This window comes from Bombus affinis, chromosome 12 (genome assembly GCF_024516045.1).
Source record: "Bombus affinis isolate iyBomAffi1 chromosome 12, iyBomAffi1.2, whole genome shotgun sequence".
NCBI lineage: Eukaryota > Metazoa > Arthropoda > Insecta > Hymenoptera > Apidae > Bombus > Bombus affinis.
The window spans coordinates 5497410-5525355 of NC_066355.1; the positions used below are offsets into that span (position 1 = coordinate 5497410).

The 27946-nt window shown below is 40.1% G+C and overlaps 1 protein-coding gene across 1 annotated transcript; it reads left to right on the forward strand.

Moving 5' to 3' along the window:
• On the forward strand, nt 1-27946 carry LOC126922563 (fez family zinc finger protein 2-like). Its single transcript, XM_050735270.1, has 5 exons — nt 1-2417; nt 5906-6004; nt 11631-12283; nt 12963-13239; nt 27229-27946. The coding sequence occupies exons 1-5, from the start codon at nt 2213-2215 to the stop codon at nt 27483-27485; spliced, it is 1491 nt and encodes a 496-aa protein (XP_050591227.1). The 5' UTR covers nt 1-2212; the 3' UTR covers nt 27486-27946.

Below are 27946 nucleotides of genomic sequence, written 5' to 3' on the forward strand. Positions count from 1 at the left end.
GACAGGTTTATAGCTTATATTTGTAGTATTTACACTGGCAACAGAGTTGTTCACCGTAGAACAATTGTGAAAGTAGAAGTGGTACAAAAATTGTGGATTACTTTAATTTTATTACCAAATTGACCTGTGTGCGAGAAATAGGGAGGAGCGAGAATGTCCCTCGGTATTGAATACCTAGTATTGAAATCTATTTTAAGAAATTCACTTAGAACTAAATGATTTTTCGAAGTGTTTATGGAAGGAAAGAAATTGTGCGTGGAAAATTCTTCTGCAGATAATCTGTTCTGTGAATAGACCGCAATAAAAGATGAACGTCGTAATCACTTAAGCTATAATGGATCGTCTTGGACGGATGTGTGCTGTCGTTCGATGCGACTCGTCAGTTATAGATCCAGAACGAAATATACAGTGCGTAACTCGGCGAAATTTCGATAAAAAGTGTCGCAGAAAAATGGTTTTGCAACGTGTCTTAAAAGAAGAAGTATTAGTGAGACGAAAGTAAAACGACAGGTAAATGTTCAAATTCATTCCCAGAGAAAATCAAATCCTTTAAATCCTCGAATCATCGATAATCTGGTTCTTAGTCTGTTTTCATACGTTCTTATCGAGTCAACAAAAGGAATTAATGCGGTGTGATTGATGCAACGTAACGACGTAGTTTCGTACTTTTTGTTCTTGCTCATACCTTACATATAAGTGTTGATAATACACAACCGATTCAGAAACTCTAGGACAACTAGACAACTAGACAGTCAAAGCTTAAACACTAAATCTATCGCTTATCGATCACAAAATCCCGGAAAATCTCACGTCAGAAGTTTTATATCTTTATCTATCCAGATAACGAAACATTCTAAAAAAACACGGTCGACGAGTCAGAGTAATAAATCTGCTTCAAGCAACCCCCGGAGCGAGTTCTCCGCAACTATCTGTCGTCTTTAACGCGTGTAGGTTTGCCCAGAATTCAGCAAATACGAATACCGCGGCATGCAGGAAACGTACAGAAAACGTCTACACGGCGCATTTACTTCCGGTTGTGTAGGAAGAGCGCGCACAAATATCAATCAGTGGAGTCAAGAGTAGAATCAGGGTGGCCGAGTGGTTCCACATAATGCTGCAACCGGAGGTGAGAGTTGCACACCTTGTCTCGTGTCCATTCGCCACTGGTTCTGTACACAAACACACGACACCGTACCGGTCCATATACGTATCTTGACGCAACACAGAATCACCCACACGATCACCTGGAAAACGAATAAACATATCCACCCGTAGTGCCTACGCACGCATACACACAGCAGAGAAAATAACGTGTGTTAGTGGTTGGTAGCGTGCGGTGGCATCAGCTCTGGGGAATCGTCGTTTCGCTTGTGTACGTCTCGTGATATCCAAAGCGTGCATCAGTGTGCGTGATCAGGGCCATGGTGAGTGGTTTCGTAGGGGTGGAGTAGGGAAGAAGAAGGCGTGCCTCGGAGGCGGAGTCTCCATCGAAAATCCCGGCATGCATCCAACATCTGTGTGGGTGTTCCTGCCTGTAGTGTCTCACTATCTTTCTCAGTCGTACTGCAGTGGATGATCAAGCTCGTGTGCGGTCTCTCCCCTCTCTTTCTCGCAGTCTAACTCGCGACTTTCGTCCGTCATCGCATGGGAGTTCCTCCACTATCAGACCCGTTAACAGCAGTCGGCGTCGAGGCACCCGCTATAACGTCTCTCACATCCCCGGGTGCTGGTGCTCGCCGTTCCTGACCTGTCCGGCCGATGGGCCGCACGGAAATCAGTGTCCTCGACAGCCGGAAGCTCGTTCCATTCGATACGTGTATCGTTATCCAACGAGCATCCCTTACAAGCGATCGGCATTGTCATCGACCGAACATCGTCAGTTTTAAGCATCTGACGTATTGCAAGAATCTACGTCGGAGTTACTGGAGCAAATTTCTTCCTGAAGGCTGTTGAGGGTTCATACTTCATGGAAAGGGATGGTTTTTGGAGATCGTTGAAGAGGAACAGTGTCCGTGAGAAGGTTTATTCGAGCAGTCTACGGAGCAGCGTGTATTATTGTTCGTTGCTGTAATAATAATAAAAGAAAAGATAAGGGTGCGTGGTTCGCTGACACCCCGTGGTGGTGCAACACGCTCCTTGAACTAGGGGCGGATGTTGTGTATAGTGAAGGGAGGATTGTTGTAAAGAATAGTGATCGAACTTTCCGAGCACGATGATGGAAGTGCAGCAGCAGCACTCGCCTGTAGGGGTGGGTCCTCTGGACTTTTCACGCAGGGGTGTCGCGGAGGCGTCCGCTTTTCGTGTTGTCAAGCCGAAACAGTCGGCATCCTCGCTGGTACATCAGCAAGTGCTGTCGCCGGAAACCAATAACAACGAAAATCTTCAGGAGAACCCGCAAATTCCTGTGGAAGCTGAAGGTAAGATCTTTCATCCATAATTGACGCTCCTATTTTCTTCATTCAGTGATTCAACCCTTAAATTAACGAGAGATCGGGATTTCTTAAATTGATAGAGGAAGAATTTTTTAAATTGATAATAGTATCGAGTAAAAAAATTATGAGACAATAGGTTAATGTGCAGATATAATATTTGTCGTTCCAATGACCACCAAACTGAATTAGAATTATCGTGCGGTTTCAAATCGCAGTTTCGTTAGCGTTCAAACCCATTAAATTAGAATTTCTGTTTCTGATCTAGTGACACAATATCTAACGCGACACGACTTTCGATATTCCCATTATCTGTCGCTCCCTATAAACGGGCACAAAGCGTGCAATTATCATCGATTCCAAACACGAGTTTAGGTTCAATCCGTCCGTCACAAACGATTGTTGAAATTCAGTAACTAAAATCTGCGTTAAAATACTCTGTATATTAAACAGCAAATGTTCAGGAACGAGAAAGAATGATTCTAAGCCGGTAAATTCTAGATTACACGCAAAACACAAAATTATATTTCTCTCAACCCCGTCAAACGAGTTTTCCATTTGGTCCATTCGTTCAAGGATACTAAAATCTACATTGAAGAAGACCTTGTGCAGCAAAAGATACAATTTAAAAAAAAAAAAAAAAGAAGAAAAGAGAAAGCAGGTCCTAGCTCAGTAAATAGAGACTAAAATTAAAACTAAACACAGGCCGTGGAATTACGTTTCCTTCAATCACATCAAATCTGCTCTCCATTCGCTAGAATCTATCAAATGCATTCAAAGGTAGCTGGAATTTGCATTTAAACACCTGTACGCTATAAAACAAACTTTCCAAAAGCAATGAATAATCGATGGTAGATTCTGAAATGAAACGCAGATCGCAAAATTACAATTTCCCTTAACCGCATCAAGCGCACCCCGATCGTTTCTGCATTCCTCTCGCGGGTTCGCGTCTCACCCCTGACATTCATCCCGTTGTCGCCTGTCATCATGCTATCTATTACCTGCCTATTATCTCTGCACCGTGCCGTTTACGCCCTTGAATTCGCGCCGACACCTGAGCTGGCTCTCCGCGCGTGTGCACGCGTGTACGTGTACGCACGTTTGCCCGGTGCGTACACGGATCGGGACTCGACTCTCCACCACTGGTTCTCCGTGGCGAAATGCATGTACACGCGCACGCTCCAATGTCTATCTCTCTACTATCATGTACGAATAGTTGTTTCTATGTGTAGGTGCGTGCGTGGGCGCGTACAGGTGCGTAAAGGGCACGCAACAACGGTCGTTCAACAGGTGAGAGGGGATGAACAGGCATTAGACGACTACCTTTACTAATACTGCTAATCAGGCTAACAGCTAACGCAATAATATCAAGCTGGTAGCGTGTAGGAATTGGCTTAAACGGTTTATGCGATAATTGCCAGGTGATGGGCAGGAGAGGGCTTCCTCTTCTTAAGGGTAGCATGCTTGGTGTCTCATTTACAGGATAAGCCTTAAGGGGGTGGTAACGAAGGTTGAGACACTTCGATTCATTCGGTTATCGTTCTTGTTTATTAAATCGGCTTTATTCCAATGTAATCATTGCCTGATTAAATAAACTCTTGCGGATCGAATCTATTTACATATATCTGAACGTAACTTCCTACTACATGAACGACGAATTTTCGGTAGCTATATATAGGTAATTATCGGCAGAGGATCAGTTTAACTTTAATAATAAATAAGCGAACAATACACCGAATGATCTGTTTTTGGCTCCGGATGAATGTAGGTAGCTTTTTTTGTTGTTGGACTATAACTATCTTATTCAAGAGAAATTTGTTTTCATAGTTGAGAAACAGATCGAATAATTCCTAGATCAACAAGTAAATTGTTTCCTCAAGAATGGGATATTTAAAAGCTATTATCCTTTTGAACAAATAAAGGCAGACGTAATCCTACTATATTCACATGCTTCTCATAATTGAAAAACAGGTAGATAAATTAAGGCTGGATTAGCTCTAAAATTTACCAAGTCGATCAGAAAGTAAATTGTTATTTCAGAAACATTATAACTAAATATTATTAAACCAAAATCGATATTAAAGTGATCTTAGTATACACAAATGTTGCTGATAATAGAAAAACAGTTAGACAACCCAAAGACAGGGCAGTTCTGTAAGATTTACCAAGTGAATCGTCGAACAGCTTGTTTTTTTAGAAACAGGAGATCTAAGAGTCTAGAAGGTATCGATTGCAGCTTGTTCAAACAAAAATCCATCCCGCGGCCCCTAAGCTGGTTCAGCGCGAGTACCGTACGCAGGTGGGTCCCCGCAAACCATCCCTAAGATTTTCCTTCGGAAATCACGCTATAGGATTTACCGTTTGTAGATTTACGAGCGAACGATAGCTCGAAAGAGGCAACATGCAGGATAAGCGTCGTACGAACAAACGCAAACGATATCGCCAATGCTCACGGGTAACAAACACGCATTACCTGTGCAGTGTGTACACACACAGTATCGATGTTGGTTTATACACTTCTAACCGCCTGGTCATCTTATCTCGACCGCGTGGTGTGCCCGCTTTATAGGAAAATATGATTTATTTCTGATAATCCTGCGAGAATGAGATAGCCTTTGCGGCGTGGCGTGCTAATCTTTCACCGCTATCTGAGATTATCCCGACCTGTACTATATTGCCCGGATTACGGATTTCATTCCTTCTTTCTTGCTGCTTTTCCTTCTCTTTCATTTTTTTTCTTTTCTCTTGATACGTGCATACCGTGTATCGACGGTCGATTTCAGACCGTTAGCCGGCCAAGAAAGCGCAGTTTTATTCCAAGAAGCACGCAATAGCAAAATCCAATTTTGATAAGTTGGCTGATTACTGGCATTAAATCTAACATCTCGGCTGAGTTTCCAGGATTACCTCGAAGCTAATTGTAGAATTTCTTTCTTTCTGATGGATGATTGAGGAGATCTACTTATAATTTGCTACGTGAAAGAAAATTTTAGATCGTCGCGTACTTTGATTCGATCTAGTGTATAGTCGATAACGTGAGATTGCAGTCGGCGGTGCAAAGTTCGAATTCCAGTACGCTACCGGTTTGTCGATCAAGAAGACCGGGGGAAATGAATGGCGGACGTTCGTGGATAGGAATGCAGCCACGGAGAAAAGAGAGCGAATAATGGCCAGGGCAAGGTTGATAAATAGAGAAGGGTCTCCCTCCTTTCTAATAAAGACGCTCTTGTCGAGGGGTTGATCTTTCGTACGGCCAGGGAATACCAAATTTGTCAGAGCTGAAGACGTCGGTTCACCGTTAGCGGCTGCTCCGGCGACGCGAATAATGATGCATGAACGATTCAGAAATATGCTCCATCCTTTCTTTTCCTCTTCTGGTTCTCCTACGTATTCTCACCAGGATTTCACGTAACATTGAGTCGAACTCCATATCTCTAGTGGCAGCATATTTCACGGCGGTCTTTTTCTGCTTTCAGGAGGATGCAACGTTCGTTTAATGTTCCCCAGACTGTGGGCTCCTTTCGGAAATGCTACCGAGGTCACGAACCTACCCCCTTTGCCCAAAAGTCATTCAGGTACGTGTAATCTCATTGATAATTTCGAGGGTAATTGGAACAATTACGTTAATTTACTTTACGTAGGATTAAAAGATATGAATGTTGCCTAACCAATTTTCGGATAATTAGCACATATCGCTGCAATATCAGATAAGAGATAAGTTTAAAGCTTCCTGATTTCGCAAATCGCAATATAGGTGACTCGTGTCACAATATAGAAATTAATTTAGTGATTAATTTTAGAATTAATAGAATTAGCCAGCGATACATTTTAATTATCTCAAACGTTAAATTTAAAAATTTATTTATTTATTACATTTATAATTTAACTGTAAATGTTTTATGTAAATATTTCCTATGCTTACATAAACAATAGATTGCTTTTCGAAAAGAAGCAAAAATGTCAAATTTAACATTCCGTGGTGTTTAATCATATTTTGTGAGTACTGTAAAAATTTTCATTGCGATGTGTGAGTTGATATTATGAAGAAAACACTTAATGGAGAGTTTTACTGTGTTATTCATATAAAAAAACAGTGGGCGTCCATTTTGATCAGGAAATTACAAATTCGTTCGGTTTAATGGTGTTTTAATACGTCAAAGAGCCAGCTCCGAAGAAGGTGTGGATGGGCGGCCTGTTGCCCCGTTCAGCTTCCTCCTCAGCCCGGATGACGAGTAGTAGTTTTTATTTGTCGATCGTTAAGAACGACCGGTCGTCCGATGATTGGGATAAATGGTAGCACGCGTCATACCGTGGAGGGACATCGGCCCTTCTAACTCCTGCCGTCCCAATTGGAGCAGATTAGAGGCGCAGTACAGGGATTCGGGCCGTCGGCCCCTTTGTACTCGTACATCGGTCGGCATCTCAGTTCTACCTACCCTGAATTAGTAACATCTTGTCATGTTAAACGCTCGTGCATATAGCTCATCCTCTCTTCCGACTCCTTGGTGCACGTGGTCATTCATTACGTTGCGTCCACCTAGATAATCTTCAGAATGATCGACTAAGTCATTCAGCTGCGAGACTTCCTTGCTTCTTTAAAACGAAGACGTCTGTTCAGTAATTTATAAGAAACTCGTAAAAGAAGATTCATAGGATGAGAATTAAGCAATTCGTTGAAGTATTATTTTATAATATTTTAAACATTTACGGTCGTAATATTCGAATTGTTTGTTCACCTGGGCACGTTCGAAGTAGATAAGACAGTCAGAATCAAGCTTTTACGGATAAACGTGTCTTTAATCACAAATTCATACTAATCAAACAGGAGACAGGTTTGATTAATCGTTGAGATCAGTACTCCGTATTAAAAATCGTATTGTAGACGAGTATAATGCATCGTTAACATGGTGATCGAACAGCTTTGATGATTTATTTCTTACAATCTGAACCATTCTTTATTGCGTCTTTCATCTTGTAGTCAGAGATTTTAATCGATGTCCAGATACCCTCACGATGTTCTTTCTTTTCTCCCTCGTGTTTCGTATGATATTTCAGATCTTGCTACTGAAAGGCAACCAAGGATTAGATTTAAATAGGTAGTGACACGAGGATGAAAGAATCATTTTTGAAAACCCACATCTTCCTGTCACTTGGGTTCATTGATGGCGGTCTTTGCCATACAAAAGTCGTAGTTTCTTTCGATACGTTGGTAGGCAGGACGGAAGGGGTTTGAAAACGATGAAGTGTGTAACGGCTTTAATAGCGGCAGATCGCTACGCAGTAAACGACTGACGGACGACAGAAGATTAAAGTTGGCCGTTAACTCGATCTAATTGTTCCCCCGGCTTGGCCTTCCTTTATTAATCCACGTCCACAAGCATCTTTGGCATCGCCATCATTGTCATCCCTTGTCACGAGCCTCCTTCTTGATGCTACTTGCGGATCCATTGTTGCGTCTCTGTAAATTATCTTGCAACTTCCAGACAAATCGTGACCACGGCTAGTGCGACCAAACGATTGAATTCCTTGGAGTAATATTCATAAAATTATGACAATCATGATATCCCTGTCAATCACTTGAAAATAATTTATATTTAAACATAACAATTTATAATTTAACGAAATACAGTTGTTCTGCGATATAAATGCAGACACACTTGTGACAATAGTATTTTGTTCATAAAAAATTAGTTACAATTTCGTTTCGTTAAAAAACGTTCAGATGTATTGAAGAAAATCTGAGGATGCTATAGTATCCTTATGCTTGCTTTGAAAGAGGCAAACAACGACAAGGATCATTTTTGTTAGGAACCTTTCAATTTATATTAAAAGACGCGAAGATGATTTCGTAGAAATATTAAGAATTATTTAGAGAAAATTACATATCACAAAACTATCTATCGATTTCATGTCCTATCTCCTTTGAATCAAGAAACGAGAATCAAAATTTCAACAGTTACTTCTTCCAGTTTCCCCATTTCTCTATTCCAGTGCGTTATAAAATTTCGATCAGAGTTCTCGTAAAAGAATAATTTCGTTGGACGCGTTTCTAGAATTTTTTGCTTCGGCTCGCGCGCGCGTCGCGCTCTCGAATAGAAACGTAGCTGGCGGAAACGTGAAGCGAATCCTCCATGAGCTACCAGATGTATATGTACGTTCACGTAAATACGCGTGTTGAGGCGTGCAAGCGTATGCAAGCACTGCCGAACCCGGACCAAAGTAACCCATCTGCCGGACGGTTGCCACGATGGTGACGGTTTTTCTCGCCGGCTTGCACCGTCGGTTTTTACCGCATTCCAGCAGGGCCAGACGTGGCATTTGCGTAAGCAGTTCTTCCTATCTTGCCCCGAGTCACCATCTGTCCGGACTTCCTCTACCTTTTTCTTTTCGCTTTTGCCCCAGACTCGTCTTCTACCCTTTGCTTCGCGTCGATTATTGCCACTCTCGCCTTCTTCGGCTGCTCTCAGTTTCATTCGACTTTTTTCGACCATATCCCGTTCAGATACTTAGGGTTTTATGAGAGATTTTATAGACTGTGTTCTGAGGTCATAAAGGTTCCGTTTATTTAGTTTGTCCTCGTGTTAATTCCGTATTCGATTAAATCAGAATTATCGATAGAATCTATAGTTGAAAAAAAAGTATATATAATTGAAAATTAGCCATTTATAACCATAATCGGGCATACATACATATAAACGTTCACCTGGATTAACGTAATCAGATGCAAATTAAAAATGAATTATAACGTCAATAATGCTGTTGGCATACGAAAATTGAAGCTATTTCTTTAAATTTCTCAAAACGGGTTTGTTAGACTTGTATTTGTTCTGGAATGTTCCTCTACTCATCGATTCAATTACACTCGACTATCATTTCAAGCATTTAATAACAGCTTAATCCGATATTTGCGACAATTGCAACTTCTGTTATTGATAAAACAGTATTAAGTAATCTAAATTGATTTATTTATCTGTCTCTTATCAAATACGATGAATAAGCGAAATATAATCGACCAGATTTTCATCTTTCCATATGAGCAATTCAGGAGAAGAACATGACCAAGTATATTTTTTTATCTTTTACGGAGGATTAATCATAAATTTAATTCGTTGCTATACATTGTACTAAATTTGTCTTTTTAATTGGTTTTGGAGCTGATCATCTATTGTTTCGACCTCTTTATAATCTTCAAAATATTTATTGTTATAATATTAAAGCATTAAAGGTATTAAATCGTTGCTTCTTACCTTGATAGTTGTATGTTTGGATTTTAGAAAATTTATCATAGTTTGTATTCATTTTCAGGTTCCATATTAAAATACTCTTCTTTAGTCATAAAGCAACATTAAAATCAGAAAATTAACAAAGCTGTACTTGTCATATTTTTCTCCTGTTGTCTTCATATCTTAGATTCATCCCAAAGGTTTGTTCACGTGTACTCATCCCTAATCGAATCATCCCCTATTTTAACTTCTCCCGCAGGATCGTGCGATTTTTTCTTTTTTTCCACGAAGTCCTCGGCAGACTCGCAGGCGTTTCTCATTACATTAGGCTACTCTACCGAGACTCCTGACGTATTTTGATTCGATTGCAACGCCACCCGGAGACACGATAATAATCGGCCCTTGCAGAACGGGAATAGTGGAGAGCTTTAAATGCGATTAACCGAGACCGGTGCATTATATACCCAGGCACGTGACCGCGTGTCACGCGCGCGGATTATAAATATAATATACTGGGTGTACACCGTGCATCCTAGAAGAGCTAGATTGATATTGTTCCCCATTGGAAGGGTGGAAACGCAGAACGCCCTCATTCTTCGTGATAGAGAAACGGCAATGGATCTTCTGACCGATGAAGGTCGTAAATCACTGCCTGAAGAGTCCGTTTTCGATTATTAGAAATACCAGACACGTATTCGACGTTAAACCTATCAATATATTTCGCTGATTATCGCCTTGATGATCGGTCGTACCGTTGTTACTATTGTTCTGATTTAAATACTCACGTATGCGGCAATAATCTATCTGAAGTGTGATTATGAATGTCAACGTATTTGCCGGATTTTGGTTCACTTCTGATTAATTTTCAGAATTTTGTAATCTAGTATCGAGGTTCGATTAGATAAGATTCGATGTTAGCTAACGAATTGAAGCTTCGATTTTCCTTCGTGATGCCTCGTTAACCGTCCACTCCTTGTAGCGTAGGGTTAGTAAGGGAAAAAGGACCTGGAACGTGACTCAAATCTTATTCGGTTTTACTCCTACGCCCGGAGCAACCGAATTTTTCCGTTCTCTGATTCTTCTGTATTATCTAACTACTGTGTAGTGTTGGAAACATGTCACTTCATTTTTTATGGTCATAAAGACCTTATTGTTACACTTTTAGTACAGATTTGCACGTTCTACATTCAGATTTATATAAATACATTCATACTGTATTCTAGTCGTAAAATAAATTATGTCGCACGGTTTTTATCCTGTATTAATTGTTAAGTTAACATTCTGCGTTCATTACGCCCACATTTAGAACTTCGTGTATCATTTGGATTCGAGACGTAGTCAAATGGATTTTCTCTTTTCATTGCATAATATGAAATGATTTGACTTGTAACATGAAAGTTTCATCCAGTAATAAAAATCCTTGTGCTTTATCTTCAGAATTATATGAGAAAAATCTATTGCACTACGACCAATCAGTTTACAGTACACAGTTTATAATTTACCGACTTTCTCATCGATATTTTATTCTTCAGACTACAAATAAATATTTTACCTAAAACAGGAGGCAATGTTTTTGTAGAGATTTATGTGTAAAGGATGGCTGGTCGATGAGGTTTAATGGATGAGATTGCTCGTTGTTGAAACCGCCAAATATATTTAAAAGAATTAAATAAATTAATAAATATAAATACTGTCGAGACGCTCGTACAAACATATTCGCTAAGACAGTGTACAAGTCGTAAAATAAGATCGCTAATGACTCGTTAATTAGATCGCTGATAATTCGTTGATAACTGGTTGATAACTGATCGACAACTGACTGTAATCATTTCCTTGCGATCGCGTCCGCTTATTTATACTGATCGAGTTTATTTATTCTTACATTATGTGTATCCTAACGATGTTGATACTCCGAGGCAAAACAGCAACATGATTTGAATTGTTTTCTATCTCATGTGTTGCTACATTTTCATTTCAGAACGATTGTCTTTCGGAGTGGGCCGTCTGGTGGGTTCCCCAGCAACAAGAAGTCCGTCTCCATCTCACTCTCCTTGTCCAGACTCTCCTCCGTCGGATCGTCGAGATGCCGAGGTGGACGTGGACGTCGAAGAGGAGGAAGTCGACGTAGACGTTGAAGAAGTCGGCGACGAAGACGATCGCGATGCCATGTCGAGTCCTCCACGCTCATCCACGACACCTTCTCCAACCAGCGTCGCGATATCGCCCACCTCGAATCCACCAAAGAAATCCGGTGACACTTTCAGCGTTTCCGCTCTTCTCAGGCCGGATCCACCCTCTGCCCATCTTCAGAACGCATCGCCGCACAGAGACACAACGTCGATCGGTGCACATCCTCCTCCACCAGGATCCTCCATTCTCTATCCACCTCTTCATCTTCAAGGTGGACTGTTACCACCCCATCCTCATCATCCCCTTTCGTACCTGCATCCTCAACTGCTGCCTCATCATTTGTTACCTCCGCACTTGCATCCATTGCTACGTGGCGTTCATCCAGGTCACCCTGGCCTGCACTCTACCCACACCGCGCATGGGCTCCATCATCATCCGCTCGGAGACGTCTACAGCTGTGTCAAGTGCGACAAAATGTTCAGCACGCCTCACGGACTCGAGGTTGGTTTAATCGGATGAGAAGAGCTTCCGGGTGGTAGCAATTTCTTGATGTATCGAATAAAGTCGCGGAAGGACGAATTACTGGTTTCGAGAATTGAATCTGCATGATTGTTTTAGAAGAGACTACTATTGTAAATACGATATTTGAATCTGTTGGGAAAGAAATTGATTAATTCCGTGGAAATTTATTTTGTGCATATTTTTCCATTTCATTAGTTTGGTATACAATTAATTTTTAGTTCTATAAGTTCATTTACAATAAATTGGTATAAATAATATTAAATTCTAAAGTAAACAAAAATACTATCTAAATATTATTGAATATGGATATAAAAATACATTTTTGAGAAATTTCTTTGTTTCATTAGCCAGATTTCATAATTAATTTTCACTTCTGTAAATTTATTTGTCATATAGAAATAATGCTTATAACATTAACGATTTTCTCTATTCCTCAATTCTTGGAATTAATCAATATGGGTTCCAAATAGCTTATTTCTTAGCAATGGTTATTTCATTATACAACTTAGCATTTTGTTTGATTAATATTTTGTAAAAATATATTTCATTAATGTCTTGTACACAAATATGCTTTGTATGAGATATATGTATCCAGCGAAGATATAACAACTTAAAATGTCTTTTTAAAAAATTCTTACGAAGAACGCATCTTTTATAGGTGCATGCAAGGAGGTCGCACAATGGGAAGAGACCCTTTGCCTGCGAGCTGTGCAATAAAACGTTCGGCCATGAAATCAGCCTTACCCAACACAGAGCCGTGCATTCCGCGGAGAAGGTGTTCGAGTGTAAGCAGTGCGGCAAAGCATTTAAGCGTTCCAGTACTTTAAGTACTCATCTTTTAATCCACTCGGACACGAGACCGTACCCCTGTCAGTTCTGTGGGAAGAGATTCCATCAGAAGAGCGACATGAAGAAGCACACCTACATTCATACCGGTGAGTGATTCCTTAAGATAAGTGCTTTTAATTAAAATTAGAAATTCAGCAAATTCTTAAATATAATATAAAGTTTTACCTATTCGACGTTAGTTAAAAAACCAGAAGCTTTATATTATTACAACAAATGTTATAAAATATTCGAATTGAAATTAGGAACTAAATGCACCCAAAACAAAGACATCAAAATTTTACTTATTTAATCTATTTAGTAAAGAATATGGAAGATTTACATTTTTTAAAACAAATTTTACAAACTATACACTAATGCGATTAATTTATGAATCTTCGATATAAAGATCTCTGTAGAATTCTGAAAATATTTATATTATTTTATTGGTGCCATGCGAAATCGTGTGCATTCACTTTTAATATCTACAATCGTACACATGGAATTCTTTGTTTCGGTTGATCGCAAATGGGATGCTGGGGATCAATTAGCAGAGCAAGTTGCTACGATAAATAATGTAGTTAACCGTCTGGACAGAGTCTTGTCGTAAGCAAGAGGATCCAGTCGGATCGTGGCACATGTGGCCAGTGCAGTTTTAGGGGTGGCAAGCCCCTCATTGCGAGCTTCACTCAGTAATAATCGTAATGTCTTTCGGGGTGCCCATCATTCTGTCTTTCTCTTTGCTCTCATAATCTGGCCTGACACACTAGACCCCCAATCTTTGGATGGAATTTTTCTATGACGAAAATTTTTCGTGGGAAACACGAACAAGATCCACTCTATTTTCCAGAAACAACCATCCTGGATGTAAACTTTTATTTTGTTCTCTTAAAGAATTTTTCGTTTAAGCAAAATTTTTAATTAACCAAAAATTTTGCCTTGCGAGAAACCTGCTTAAGTTCTTCGATTAATTAAAATTTCTAAATTCTGATTCTTAAAACATAAAGAGCTTTGGAAACCTCGTCGAACGTGGTTATTCAAAACGAAAAGAGAAATATTTTACATGCAGAAACTTCTTATCATTCTTCGTTTAGTCTAGATTTCTATCACGTAAAATATATAATAAAACGTTTCGACAACATTGTTGCTCAAACATAGTCTTTTGATAGCAATTGGACATTTTATATACAGAACCCTCTTCGTGTAATCTTTATCTCTTGGTTCTTAAAGCATATAAATTTTCAAAGACTTCGTCAAACACAGTCATCCAAGATCAATTGAAAAGTTTTACATATCGAGGTCTCTTAACGGCGTGTCAGAGAAAACGTTTACCCTCTTCCCTTTCCGTATTTGCCATCGACAGTTCGCATCCCTGTCGAAAGTTGAAGACCAGCCCATGCAAGGGAGCATCCCTTAGGTGGTCGTAGGTGAGTGGGCGATGGTGTTGGGACACTTGGCACTTAGGTGTCTCACGGCTGATGGAGCGATGCTCCTTCAGGAGCAGTAGGTTCTTCCAAGGGTGGAAGAAAGCTAGAGGCGAAGGAGTGTTCCAGTCGGGAGCCTGGGTTTTGTATCGTCTCCATGGCAACTCTCCCAATGTCTTATCAAATTATCACCTTGTCCTCCCCCACGCTCCTCCTTCTCCGCCACCTTGTCGCTCTAACTGTCGTTCACCTCCCTCTCATTCACCCTCGTTTCGGTGAAACAACCGAAGAAGGACTCGTCGAAAGAGGATACAAAGCGATGGTCACTTCCTGTTGGTTTCTAACAACCTATGGGACCGTTGTCTACGCGCTGGTCACCTTCACGCACTACATCCTCGAGGGTCGCCACGGAACATTTAATTCATTATTCAAAGGGATGAAAAATTCAAGGGAGGTCGAAAGAGCTGCTCGAGCTGAAAGAGGAGGTCGACGCAATTTTCTTTGCCGTCTACGTTTCCCTCTTTTCCCTACATTTGTTTCATCATCGTATCTTTCTCGAGAGATTTGCCAATATAAGATTATTCTAAAATTATTCCAAAATTATAAAATATCTCCTTTTGCTTCCAACATAAAATTATTCTACAGTCGTCAATTAATTTTTAGCCTTTAAGAGTCGTATATCTACTTTCAGCCACTGCAACAGAAAACAATTCTCATTGTTTATCATACTAACAATGTGAATATTAATAAAACTTTACAAGTTGGTTCAATTGGATCCCGTCTTAAAATATTCTATAGGAAATATTCCAAAATAAAAGGAGGAAAAAATAGCGAAAGACGTGTACTACGAAGTTAAGTGATAATAAATTTCATTGTAACTTTTTGAACATTCCCCTCCTCCTATTGAGTTATCAATGTTCGTCGAATAAAAATTAATTCTGACATGTATCCATATCTGTGCCAAGTACGATCACCAAGGGTTAAATTCCCTTCTTACACTTTACAAAACCAACAATTCCACTATTAACTAGTTCAATTAAAATCTTAGTGTGTCGTCCATATCCTACTCCCATATTCAATCCGTAAAACGAAATCCCTCACTGGCATGACCTCGAGGTGGCGTGCGTACGTGCGTCAAGCAGTAAACCGAGGGTGTTCTGGGACTCCGCTGCTAATGATAATCAGTCCTCTCTTTCCAGTAGCCCCTTGTCCCCCTCCGTATTCTGTTCGTCGTGAGCACGGGCCATGTGCAATAAGGGTGCGGCACCGTCGGATTCCCAGGGGACCGGCATGGCGTAACGTAAAATCATTATTAGGTAGGTAGGTAGGTAGGTGGTTGCTGGTGCACACGAGGGGCGGCGAGAGAAACGCGGAGGCTTGGTGGAGCGCGTACAGCGAGGCGAGGGGGCTGAAACGGCGCTTACAGGGCTGGGAAGTGCGGGAATAAGAGCTCTGCAAATATTGTTCGTGCGCGAGCCAGCAGCCGGAATAGCTAGCGAGGGGTCGAGCGCGCGTTACTCCGCGTTACCTTCGCTGTTAGCTGCGCCTTTTCGGCTGCGTTCTGGCCTACCAGTCAAGTGCGCGGGGTCCCGGGGTGGCTGCAAAAGGGGTTGACGAGTCGCTTGAATGGTACGGACGAACCGGTGACAGACCGACAAGTGGCCACACACTACCGCTTCCGATGAGAAAACATTCAACTTATCTATTTCTGATGATCCTTCGTGGCCCCAGGAAAATATTTCTCTTTGAAGTTCGCGCCAATGTGAGCGTTCGAGTAGCGTGGACCGTCCTGATGATTTGGGGAAACTAAGAGACTCGTTGATAAGTTTCGTTAGCCGGTGATAGGATGAAGAATCTACTCGATTCCCCAATATGTAGCGGTAGGTGATGATATTGTCTTATAGGTTTTATTTCTTTAGCGTATCATATAGTTCAGAAGTATCGTTTAGAAGTTCTGATGGATTTTTGGTAACAGTATAGAAAGTTCATCAAATTAACTGTCTAAAGCAATAGTAGCTCGACGAGAATCAGCAATACTATCTTCTTTATGGAATCAATATATTTATATTATTTGTTAAAGAAACATAGAGATTCTATGCTTTTAGATATAAACACTGAAATAATGGCAGTGTCTTTTTGACAGTTCTTACGTTCTTTAACAGATTCATAAATCAAAATAATTGAAAGATCAATGTTTCAAAGAACCAAACAGATTTACAAGTCTTGACAATTATAAATGCTAAAAATTTCCTTTTTTCTAATGTGCGCTTGTGTGGTATTTCAAGTTGTAGTTCCGTAATATTCCACGAATTCTAACAGAGAGCATCAGAGAACTTAAATTGGTTGCAAGCTCCCTTACATTGAGAAACATGCTCCGGTGCAACTTCAGTAGCCCGTGCGATCAGTTACATGAACGTGTAGCTTGCGAGCAGGGCTTCTGATTACAGGAAAATATTATCGATCAAAATGCGTGTCTTCCTAGCATCAGGACCATCAAGTTGCAGGGTGCATGCGCGCTTAAATACACATGCTTGCCACTACGATCGAACTTGCAACAGTGACCTCGGTGTTTTCACAATAAACACAACCTGTCCACCGACGGTGCGAAGTCGACATAGGGATGAAGATTGGCGAGGGCTACCATACAGTCTATACAATTTTCGATCCCATCACGTAGACTACCCTATATATAAGTTCGATGTTTACGTTCCCTGAGATGGTGTGCACTTTAGTTGCAAAGCGGAGGCTCTCGTTTTTAGAGGTTCAATCACGCTCATCGTAAATCGTCATCGATTTCCTCGTTCCCGATTTCCTTGGACGTTCGTACTACGTTCCGACGTTTTATCTCGATCAACTCAGGAGTCGATTTCGATCGAACCGTTCCTCGATATTCGGTGCAACATGTCGCAAATAAAAGAAAACGGTATTTTATCAGGCAAACGACGAAGAGTAAGATTCAGCATTCATTCTGTTAATATTAGAACTGCAGTAGAAATAGGAGTTTTATAAATTTACAACAGTGCACTTTTTCTTGCTTTACTCTAATTTAAATACTATATAGCTTGCAACATGTCAATCGCTACACATATTCACAAAGACCTGTAAATTTTTACAAAAATTTTTCAAACAGTTAGGAATGTTCGTTATCGTTAGGAATATTCTTGCATCTATGTTACTACTATCACACTATTTTCTCACCAAGTTGCTCAAAAATAAATGATGTTTCTAAATTAAAAACTCACGGTTCCTAATATTTTCCTACATGTTGACAAACTCTGTCTAAAAGAACATTCGGAATAAATTTAAAAGACGATAATTCCTGGACAATGCAGATAAAGGAACAATTCTCGAATGTGGGAAGTTTTCCAGTTTGCGGTTAAAGGGACGGGTCGGTAACTAAACGAGACAACTCTATAAACATGAAAGAGATACGGACGCGTTTTGCCGTCGTATTATGAATTTAGCGGTGGCTCTAATGTAGGGATACCTGGCCGAACGTCTCCCTCAAACTCACCTCGAGGGTGCGGTTATCGTATACCCGACGAGATACAACCGTGCAACCTATACAGCCACCTTTGTGGCCGCGTTTGCCGTATGCCGGCTGTGTTCCTCTGTCTCAGTCTGCTGTATAGGTTCATTCCTCTCCTTCCTATGTAGACGAGACAGGGCTATTAGAGGTTTCCGGCTGACTTGGCGCCCCAAGCATCGGGGGCTCCGCAACATCCCTCTAAGCTGTTTAAACTTCGCGACATGCTCCGCACGAGCGGCACTGGCCCCACGCCTTTCGCTCCACCTTCCTCATCTTTCGCCCTGTCTTTGTCTTTACGGCTCGTTAACGACGACCACGTATCCCCTCCGTCGACGAAATAATAGTTCACGTGCGACACGAATCATGTTCCCGCTGGTTCTTGCATTCTTTTTAAACCAGTCCTTCTTGTATCCAGAGAGTATCTTTTAAGTGGCTAGAGCTAATAGATTGTTTTTTGTCTAACAGAAATCAACTTTACTATAAAACAAATAAGTTTATAATGAGAGAAAAAGGGCTTCGTCGAATTTTTAGATCTTTCAGATAAGAAATTGTAAAAATTGGTTGCGCGACGGAAATCTATGATCTACAATTTGTCACTTGTCGAATTTTTTATTGTATAAATTACTGTAGAAGAAGAAGTTTTGCTTTGGAAAATCCAAATTCACAGTTCATTCGTAATATTGTACTCTATACAATGATTAGTTCTTCAATATTAAGAAAATTGACGTGAACGTAACGAATGTAAGATGAAAGATCTGTCACCAAAGATGGTTTTCCAGCTTCAGACTGCAAGGGGTGAACCATCTTTAGACAGGGGTGTAAATAGATAGAACCTTAGTGTTCGTTAGACTGCGCGGCGTTATATTTAATGTCACGCCGGTGAGGCGGCATAAGCAACCGATACTGCATTAAACATGCAAATTCGCCGGTATAACGTTCCACGGTTCCAAGGCATCATCCATATAGCGGCGAGTGGCGCATAGTGTTCATAGTGAAGCGGCATGATTAAATTTCCAGGGATATCGACATGCCAGAAGCACGTCAGCCCCTTCCACCTGCCCCGCCATATCTCGCCACTCATCCCTCTGTATCCTCCTTTTTCGCTTCTCCACCTATCCGCGTAACCGGCAGTTCGAACCAACCCCAGCCTCGGGAGTTGAAATTAACTGCGCCCAGAATGCCAGCATTGCATTCACGCATTCATATGTATCTTATCCTTCCCTTGATACAGGTTAACTGCAAATAGAGAATCGAAATCCTTTTTGTATTTTAATCTCTTTGGATGTAATGATATATCCCTAGCATAAAGTCTTGAGCAGTAACTTGTATTTAGATATTTAAGTATTTGAGCAATAAAATGTATTCTTACAGGAGTAATACTGGTAAAATAAGGTCAAGCGACATTTGTATCATTTTTAGTTTCTAATTCTAAATAAGAACACAGTTACAGAGGTGTCTTACATACTTGAATAATCGTTTTTGTCTACTTTTCTAAAGTAATGCTAAAAAGGAACTCGTTATTAATCTCGTAAAAATTCGTAAAATTACAATAACTGGTTATTTTGTCAATCAAATTTATCAACAAGAATAATAATCGTCATTTTTACTTTGGAGCTCTAACTGATAAACACCTTAAGTACTCTAAAATATTCTAAAGGACTTACTCACTGTAATAAAGCGAGAAATACATTTACTATTCGTAATATACCTCAGAATTTTTATCTCGCAATATATTACTTAATGAAAACCTATTTGAATTATCCATATATATGCAATATTGTTCATTCGAAACATTTTTTTTTTCTTCGCTTTTCAGACAGTGTTATGTCTATTTATTTTATGCATTGTGAATGACTCAATTTCTTGGAACAATTCAAGCTTACACGTAATTCGCCTACAGTCGATAAGGGATTTGTTATTAGCGGTTTCCCTGACAGAGCAATCTCAATAGGCGGATAAGAGGAAATCGTCTGAGTCACAATTGTCAATTAAGGTGCGCGCACACGGAAAGCGGGCCGGCGAAGGGCCTTCGCGCGCAGATCGGATTTGTCACGATTCCTAATGTTGATCGACGCTGTAATAATTTAATAGCCATACATCCTCCGTGATCGTCCGGGAGAGAGGATTATTACGGCGGATCCCTGCGGTATACTGAAAGCACAAGGAGCTAACAGACTTAGCTCGGATATCGTGTTTCTTCCTTGCTTCGCTTCGAACCCGGCTTTCTCCCTTCTTGAATTATCGCGACCAAGTACTGGCAATCAGAAACGCATCTGCATTATAACGTGTGCAAGATAATGGACCATTATTACACGTGCACTATTCAAATTAATTTTACTCGCGTTTCTCTTTTATGTCAGTCGAAAGATTAACACGAAGTTGCAGTTTCTAGTTATCAAATTAGAACGATTCAAAAATTATTTTAGTAGAATTGATATACATGTATTCTTCGCTCTCTCTTTTCCCCCCTTCTCTCTCTCTAAATAGCAGAGATTGTTAATTGATAAGATGTTATATACAAGGTGTACCCAAAATCGTGGTACAACTGATCGATCGATGATTCTACATGGAAAAATAAATTGAGAAAAAAGAATATAATTTTTTTTACGTAAGGCTTGGTTTTGGAGTTTGAAACGCATTAATTATAAATTTATATCCATCCTGATATGATTTATATGTATAGCTGATGATTTTAGTAAACTTTACATATTGCTAACGCAAGTTGCTAATGCAAATTGTTTAGATATGAAAATATTAAAATATCTTTTAATGAAAGAAATTCTCCATTTTTATGAGACTTATTACGGTCTTATAGTTAAAAAAGTAAAATTTTTCCACATCCTCATTCTATGTCCAAGAGCTGTCGAATTATTTGATCTTTGAATTTTTCTCCCGGAGATGATTACAATATTTCTTAATTATCTCCAATAGCTCGTTAATCAACATCTTTCATTGGAAATATCGATGTAGCAGAAACATTTTATCCATCCATCTTCGAAAATTAAAATGCTTTCGATGTCGTTAAAGCAACGATATTTTTCATTCCCAGAAACCGGGCCGGCCGACGATTTTTTCGTGTTTACCATGCATTTCGTCGTCAAGCCGGAATATCAGTACCGTGCAAAACATTTCCAGCTGCAGCCTGACCGCTGCAAATTCCCAGGGCTGTGCTCTTGTCATTGGTGGCCCTGCATCCACTCACCAACGCGGCCACCCTGTATACGTATCAGCAAGTGAAAACGATGTAGCCTGGACGGTTACGTGGCGGCATGTAAAACGCAAACACACATATACTCTTGTACTCGTTGATGTAGTTGCGTCGACAACGCGTTCGTATCGTGTTGGCGTTTTAGCTGGTCACTTCATCTGGTCTGCCATAGAGTACTCGTGTACGCGTGAAATAGTAAATACAACCGAGTTGTTGCATCCGACTGACCCATGGGACTGCTATCACTCGTTGACTAAACGCTACTGGATGGATGAAGCTATAGAATCGTTTAAGGATAAGAACTTTTATAGACATTGAGGGTGGTTTTCTTGGTTAGTTGATGGAAATGAAGGTTAATAGTTAGTGATTTTATGATTTGGGGTAATAAATGGAATGAGTATGGATTTATGATGAATTTTTAATATAATCTTTGTGTATTTATTATTTGCTACAAAGTGATAATGAGTAAATATCTTAGTTTTGATTATAATGTATGAGATTATCAGTTCATATCTTCAATAATTAATCCTGCTGCGCCCTCGAATCATTTTTTACCTAATGAAATTTTTCTGTCCTTAGAAGAATTGTTTCTGTTTCATACAAATATGAAAAAATCATCGTTGAAATAATTGCTCGATTTAATTTTCTATTAAAATTTTACTCCAAACAATAAAATTTTTGTATTTGTTGGAATGAGAAAAATTCAAACATTGTAGCAGGATTAATATTAATATTACGAGTCAATAGCCTTAGAATCTGTTTTTGTTACCCAAGATTTGAAATCTTCTAGCACTCGAGAGAAACCCTTCAAGTAGTCGTTTAGTTATTCAGATATTTTGATAGTTTCTAGATAGTTCCAGGAATAATTGAAGATCAGCCAGTTAGTTTCAGTCAGTCAGTGATCAACTAAGATCAGCTGTACCAAGATACAAGTAAATTCCATGAAAGTTTAATGATTCATTATATGACATCGTTATCTATTTCTAGAATAAACTTTTCTCAAATCCGATCTTTATAATTGACATTCTATATCATCACAGTTTCTTCAATAATTCGATAAAATATCAAGATTTATCACAATAATTTTCCACGATGAATCCTTTGGGGATCTCGAAGATTCTCGCGAGAAATCCCATTATTAGATCGAAATAAAACATGGACGGGGATTCCGATTGAAAGCACCTGGATTCTTTTCCCTTGTTCCTTGTGACAGAAACGGAGCTCTAGCTGGGAAAAGATTCGCTTGACATCGCTGGGTAACGCTTACGCGAAGCTTTGCAGACGCGCAAGAAAATCCATGCTGCCCCCCGATATGAAATATGAGATATGGTACTTTCCTTCGATTTTCTTTCTCTCGTCTCTCGCGAGGATTTCAGTTAGAGGGTAGGGACGCCCCCAGAGGGTCGGAACGTGGTCGATGAAGACGAGAGGAAATCAATGCCTCAGCCAGAGTCCGGTTCACCTTCGTCTCTCTTTTCTGGCCACTCCTCCGTGCCACTCGCCTCGTTTCTTCTCTTCAAATTTAAGCAAAATCATGAAAATAATTCTGCGGTGAGAAATAATTCCTCTTAAACATTTAAAATATTTTATGAACATGAAAAATTGTTCAAACCTTGTGACGTAAAGACTAGTATTGTATTTTCCCTCCTGTAATTTAAGGATCATCTTAAAATAATTCTTCTGTATAATTTAAACGTCGACTAAAGTTTGAATATTTTTCTAACATAACAAAGGTTTTGAATTCTTTTATCGTTCTTTATAATAGTCATATATTATTAGTGTATTGTTGCGAAAAAGGAATAGATTTCTTGCGTGAAGTATTGATCGACGTTACTGCAAGAATATATTCTGTAGTTTCTGAAATGATGTATTACACATAATCGTTTATTTCATATCTTATTTTATTAAATCATTAGATATTTAAATGTAAACTATGCTGGATGTGCATAATGTGCAAAATTATACAAAATATCCTAAACGAAGTGCTCTTTACAATATTTAAAGAATGAAACAAGTCTCGATCTAGCTTCCACTTCTTCACTCGGATTTTATAAAAATTTACGCTCCCTTTACCAACAATCAAACTAATTTGCTATCTGAAAATTGCAAGAAACGAAATCTCTATTACACCATTATGCACTTTAATATCCTTTGCATCTCCTATTATATTTGGTCACAAAAAAACAAAATCTCTAAAATGTCTTAGTCGAATCGCCCAAAACTTCCCTCCTTCACATTCATCCTATCGACGAGTACCTCAAGAAAGAAGAAGAAATATCCCTGTTTCATGGACGCGTCGTCAAAACAAGTCCATTCAACAACGAGACGATCGAAAAGTTGGTCGTCCCGATGGCGGAAACGATCAAACTACCGTCTTGGTTTTCCGCTCTCGAGAGTTCCTCCGGGCGAAACAGAGGGTTGAAAGATCACGAGGGATGATGTTTCTAGTGGGCACTGCTGTAGGGGCAGGCAGAAGGAACGCAGAAGTAGGGAGGGAATTAGCGAAGGAGAGAGGACCCTCGCAAGATTTCCGGGAGTTTAATATAGTTTTAGGGGCGTCGGCCGACAGCCCAGGGGTGTAATGGCGTCTTAAACCTCAGGGGCTCTCAGTTTCGACTTTCTTCCATACCCTTCTCCTCTTTTCTCGTTTCGAGACGTGTCTTTTAAAAAATCTAGAACACGGAATCTCTACTGCTGTCTCTCTCTCTCTCTCTCTCTCTCTCTCTCTCTCTCTCTCTCTCTCTCTCTCTTTGTCTCTGTAACCACGTAGTTGCATGAAGAAATGTTTGCATGTTGTATTGTTTAGCGGTAACATGGTTTCCTATCGGTGTATTCAACACTCGTAAGCTAGATGTTACGACAAACCACATACGGATTCGTAGTCGTTGGTGTGCACCAAAGGCAATGGCCAAGGGAAACATAGAATGCGTTGGTGTGCATTCACGTCGTAGACGAAGCTTCGGAGCCATGGTGGTGGGTGGGTTTCTCCGGGAGATGAAGACGAAAAGGGCAACCTCGGTGCAAAAGCTCCGACGGTTCTTGATTTTTACGAGCACGTAAATTCCCGGAGACGTCCCTGCTTCCAGGCTTTCGTTTTCTTTCTCTTTTGACCCGTTCCTCTTTCTCTTTCGTACTACCGGGAATTCTTCCATTCGATGCTTTCCGTGGAGAACTAAATTCACTTGAACGAATATTTGGAAGATTGAATTTTCGTGAGAATTTCTTAAAGAATAGAATTTTTGTAGTTTAAATTATTTTGTAGTTTTTGTATGTTATATATTTATCTATGTATTTAGCCGGCAGCGAAGTTAGGTTTCGTTTTTCTCCTGTTATATTTCAAGTATAAATATAAATGATTGGTGAGATTTTTTGAGAGGAATCGATTTATATCAAGTAGGCAACCTCGGTACGAAAAGTTTTTGATTTTACAGCCGCGTAAATTCCAAACGGTACTTTCAGACTTCGTTCTCCACTTTCATTTCTCTCCGGTTTTCCAGCTTCTCACTTAACGCCGTGAAAATTCTATTCATTCTGCCGTTTCATCCGGGCACGGAGAACTTCGTGGAATTTCATCGAGCGCCGGCTCCGGTGAATTCCACCAAAACGCCCTTGACGACTCACCCTTAACCCTGAACCTTCCCTTGAATCTCGATTTTAAGTGTATCCGAATCATTGCGGTTCTTCTCCATTTCAAAGTCCTATTATTTGATGACGTTTTCTTTCGTTATGCAAATTCTCTAGTTTTGACTATTTTTCTTTTTCAAATTTATATGTAATTATAATTGCGTGTAATTTTTATTCCTAATTTTATAATGTTATCTTATTTTATTGGAACAAACCTTAGAGAATCATGGCCTATTTCTCCATCTTGTAGATTTAGTCATTAATTAATTACTTCATCAAATCTCTACCGCCCTGTCTGCTTTTACCTCTTTTCTTTAATCTTCCCTTATTTTGCAAAATTACGTGTCTAAGAGAATTCTCAAGAATTTGTTCTTCTTGTAGATTTGGACGTTAATCGCTTAACGAATCCCCATCGTCCCGAATGCTTAATTTTCGTCATATCCTTCGATCCTAATCTCCCGCCCCTATGTAAAACATCTAGATAAATCCTAAAGAATTCCTAGCTGTTTCTCCATCTTGTGGATTTCCCACCTGAAACATATCGTATGGTGAGAATGCTGGCAAAAATCAAAACGCCTCGCAGTTTATCCGAAAAGAAATCAAGATAACGATCAGGTATAATCGCAAAGGTGATCGACGGGCCGGTCGTATCGGCGGGGCGAGATTGAAGGCTCGGCTAACGAGTTGTTTATGGATCCACCCACCGCCTCACAGTGATCTCCCCAGGCTGTGTGCGCACGTTTGCGTGTGTGCATCCTGTATCTGTCGGACAAACTCGGAGGAGTGGACGTAGCAACCGGAATAGGGGAGTCCATTAACGAGCCTGTGCTGCCCTCCGTCAGAATAGTTCGCATTGCTCGGATCCTGCACCCTCACCTTCCCCTCCAATTGTATTATCCTCTGTCTCCGTTCACGAAATTCTTCCTCCGACAGACCTTCCCTTCTTTCTTCTACCTTGCCTTTTTTTTCAACCATCCGATTGAATGTCTCGTTCCTTCCACGAAATCATTCCTCTTTCTCTTTCTGTCATTCTTTGCCAGCCTTTTTCCATTGGACGAGCTCTTTCTCGGTTCTCAACCCCCGCCGTTTGATCTCTCTTTCTCGTTCTTTCGCGATCCGCCGCCGGGGTTATCCCCGGTAGTCATGGTAACACGGGGGTTGGAGCCGCCCCCGGCCGCCAATCAGATCTCGCGGCTACCAGGAGAGAAACGAACGGCTACCCTACCCCGTTTCATCCACCGACTGTGTACCTTCTCCCACCACTATAACTTCAGACCCGGCTGCACCCCTATACGTCCCCCCTCCCACCATGTCTACTGCGATCTCTTCCCTTTGCCTCGCCGCCGGGGAGGCTGAGATTCTCGCTTGGGAGAAAATCTTGACCGGGCGTGCCCTGCATCCCTGATACCACCCTCCTCACCCAGTGGAACACCTCCACAATTTCTCCAGGAGTATCTGCCGAGCTTCCGTTCCCTCGCTTGTACTACTTGTAGGCGATGGTACGCGCGCTATCGCCAAGGTGCTCTCGACTAAAGGGTTAGCCTCTGCTTTCCGAATTAACGCTCTTGACCGCCAGAATGCCCAGGCAAACGTGAATAGCGTAGCCTGTCGTTGGAGAGATTTCGATCGACTTGCACTACTTGTATAAAGTTTTGGTGGGGTTAGGTTTATCTAGAGATTCAGGGGTTTTACAGTGGCTTGTTTATGACTATAGTGGAGTACTTTTCTGGTTGTTCGGACTGCAGAAATAAGATATAGGGTGAAAGATGTCTTCTTTCGGCGGTTTTATTGGAACATTATTAAGTTTAAAGAAGGAAAAATGAAGAAATTATAACAGAATAGAGAACAAATATAGTTGATAATCATAAGTTACATACACACCAAAGGTTTTATGGTAAATATTCCAATACTTTCATGAATCGCGCCAAAAGTTCACTCCATGAAATTATTTCCAGAAATTGGATTTTCTTGTATAATTAGAATATTAGAAATTATTAAGATTAGTAAATTTGCGAGGCAACAAATTTAATAGTAAAACAGATAAAGTTCTATAAAAAAAATTTGTAAATTATGCGTAAAGTGATTATTCCACACGATATAAAACTAGAAATTTGTCAAAATTGCGTGATAGAAGTATATAATTTACAACTTGTCGCTTATCAATTTACTCCAATTATAAATTAGTAAGTTATCAGTGAAACTACCGACGGTTAGTTAACAAAGAAAAATCTCTGCTAATTAACGTGGAAATATTATACTAATTTACCATTTGTATAAACTATTTTTCTTTAACATTTTCATATTTCTGTCACAGGCGAGAAACCGCACAAGTGCCAGGTATGCGGCAAGGCGTTTTCTCAAAGCAGTAATCTGATTACGCATTCGAGGAAGCACACGGGCTTCAAACCGTTCGCCTGCGAGCTCTGTGGCCGAGCTTTCCAACGAAAAGTCGATCTGAGAAGGCATCGAGAGACCCAGCACGCCGATTTGAACACGTCTCAACGACCGTCGATCGCATCGATCCCTGGGCAAAACTCTTTACCAAACGGCAATCCACCAATGATGCAGTGAATAACTCTCAAACGATAATCAAAAGAAAGAAACTATAAACCTTTTATCCTCTGAGAGGAAGCTGGTTGATGTACGTTAATTGAATTCTTTCCAAATGGTGCAATCGACGAAACGTCTTCGACGCGACGGATCTCATTTTTCTTCGTCGTCGAAGTTACAAGAGAACTTTATACACTAGAAGGGTGTGCATTAACTGTACATTTAACGAACTCATGTATTTATTATTTAATAATTCGATGAACGATATGTTTTATTTTATTTTTTATTTTTTTTCTTTTTTTTTATTGAGTGCAATTGAGTGTGAGGCTTCAAGGAGAGCTGCGTTAGGACTCACCGACTGGAATGCAACCGTACATTCCGATACGTTATTCCAGGTTGGAAACGAAGTGTGCAAAGTGATATACGCGCATAATTGTTACCAAAGCTGTACATTCCACAATACTCGCGGCTCGAGCAAGAAA

Bases quoted from the DNA above. Each gene is read 5' to 3' on its own strand.
- LOC126922563 (XM_050735270.1), top strand. From the start codon at position 2,213: ATGATGGAAGTGCAGCAGCAGCACTCGCCTGTAGGGGTGGGTCCTCTG. The intron at 2,418-5,905 runs GTAAGATCTTTC...TTCTGCTTTCAG, and splicing joins AATTCCTGTGGAAGCTGAAG to GAGGATGCAACGTTCGTTTA. The intron at 13,240-27,228 runs GTGAGTGATTCC...TTTCTGTCACAG, and splicing joins GCACACCTACATTCATACCG to GCGAGAAACCGCACAAGTGC.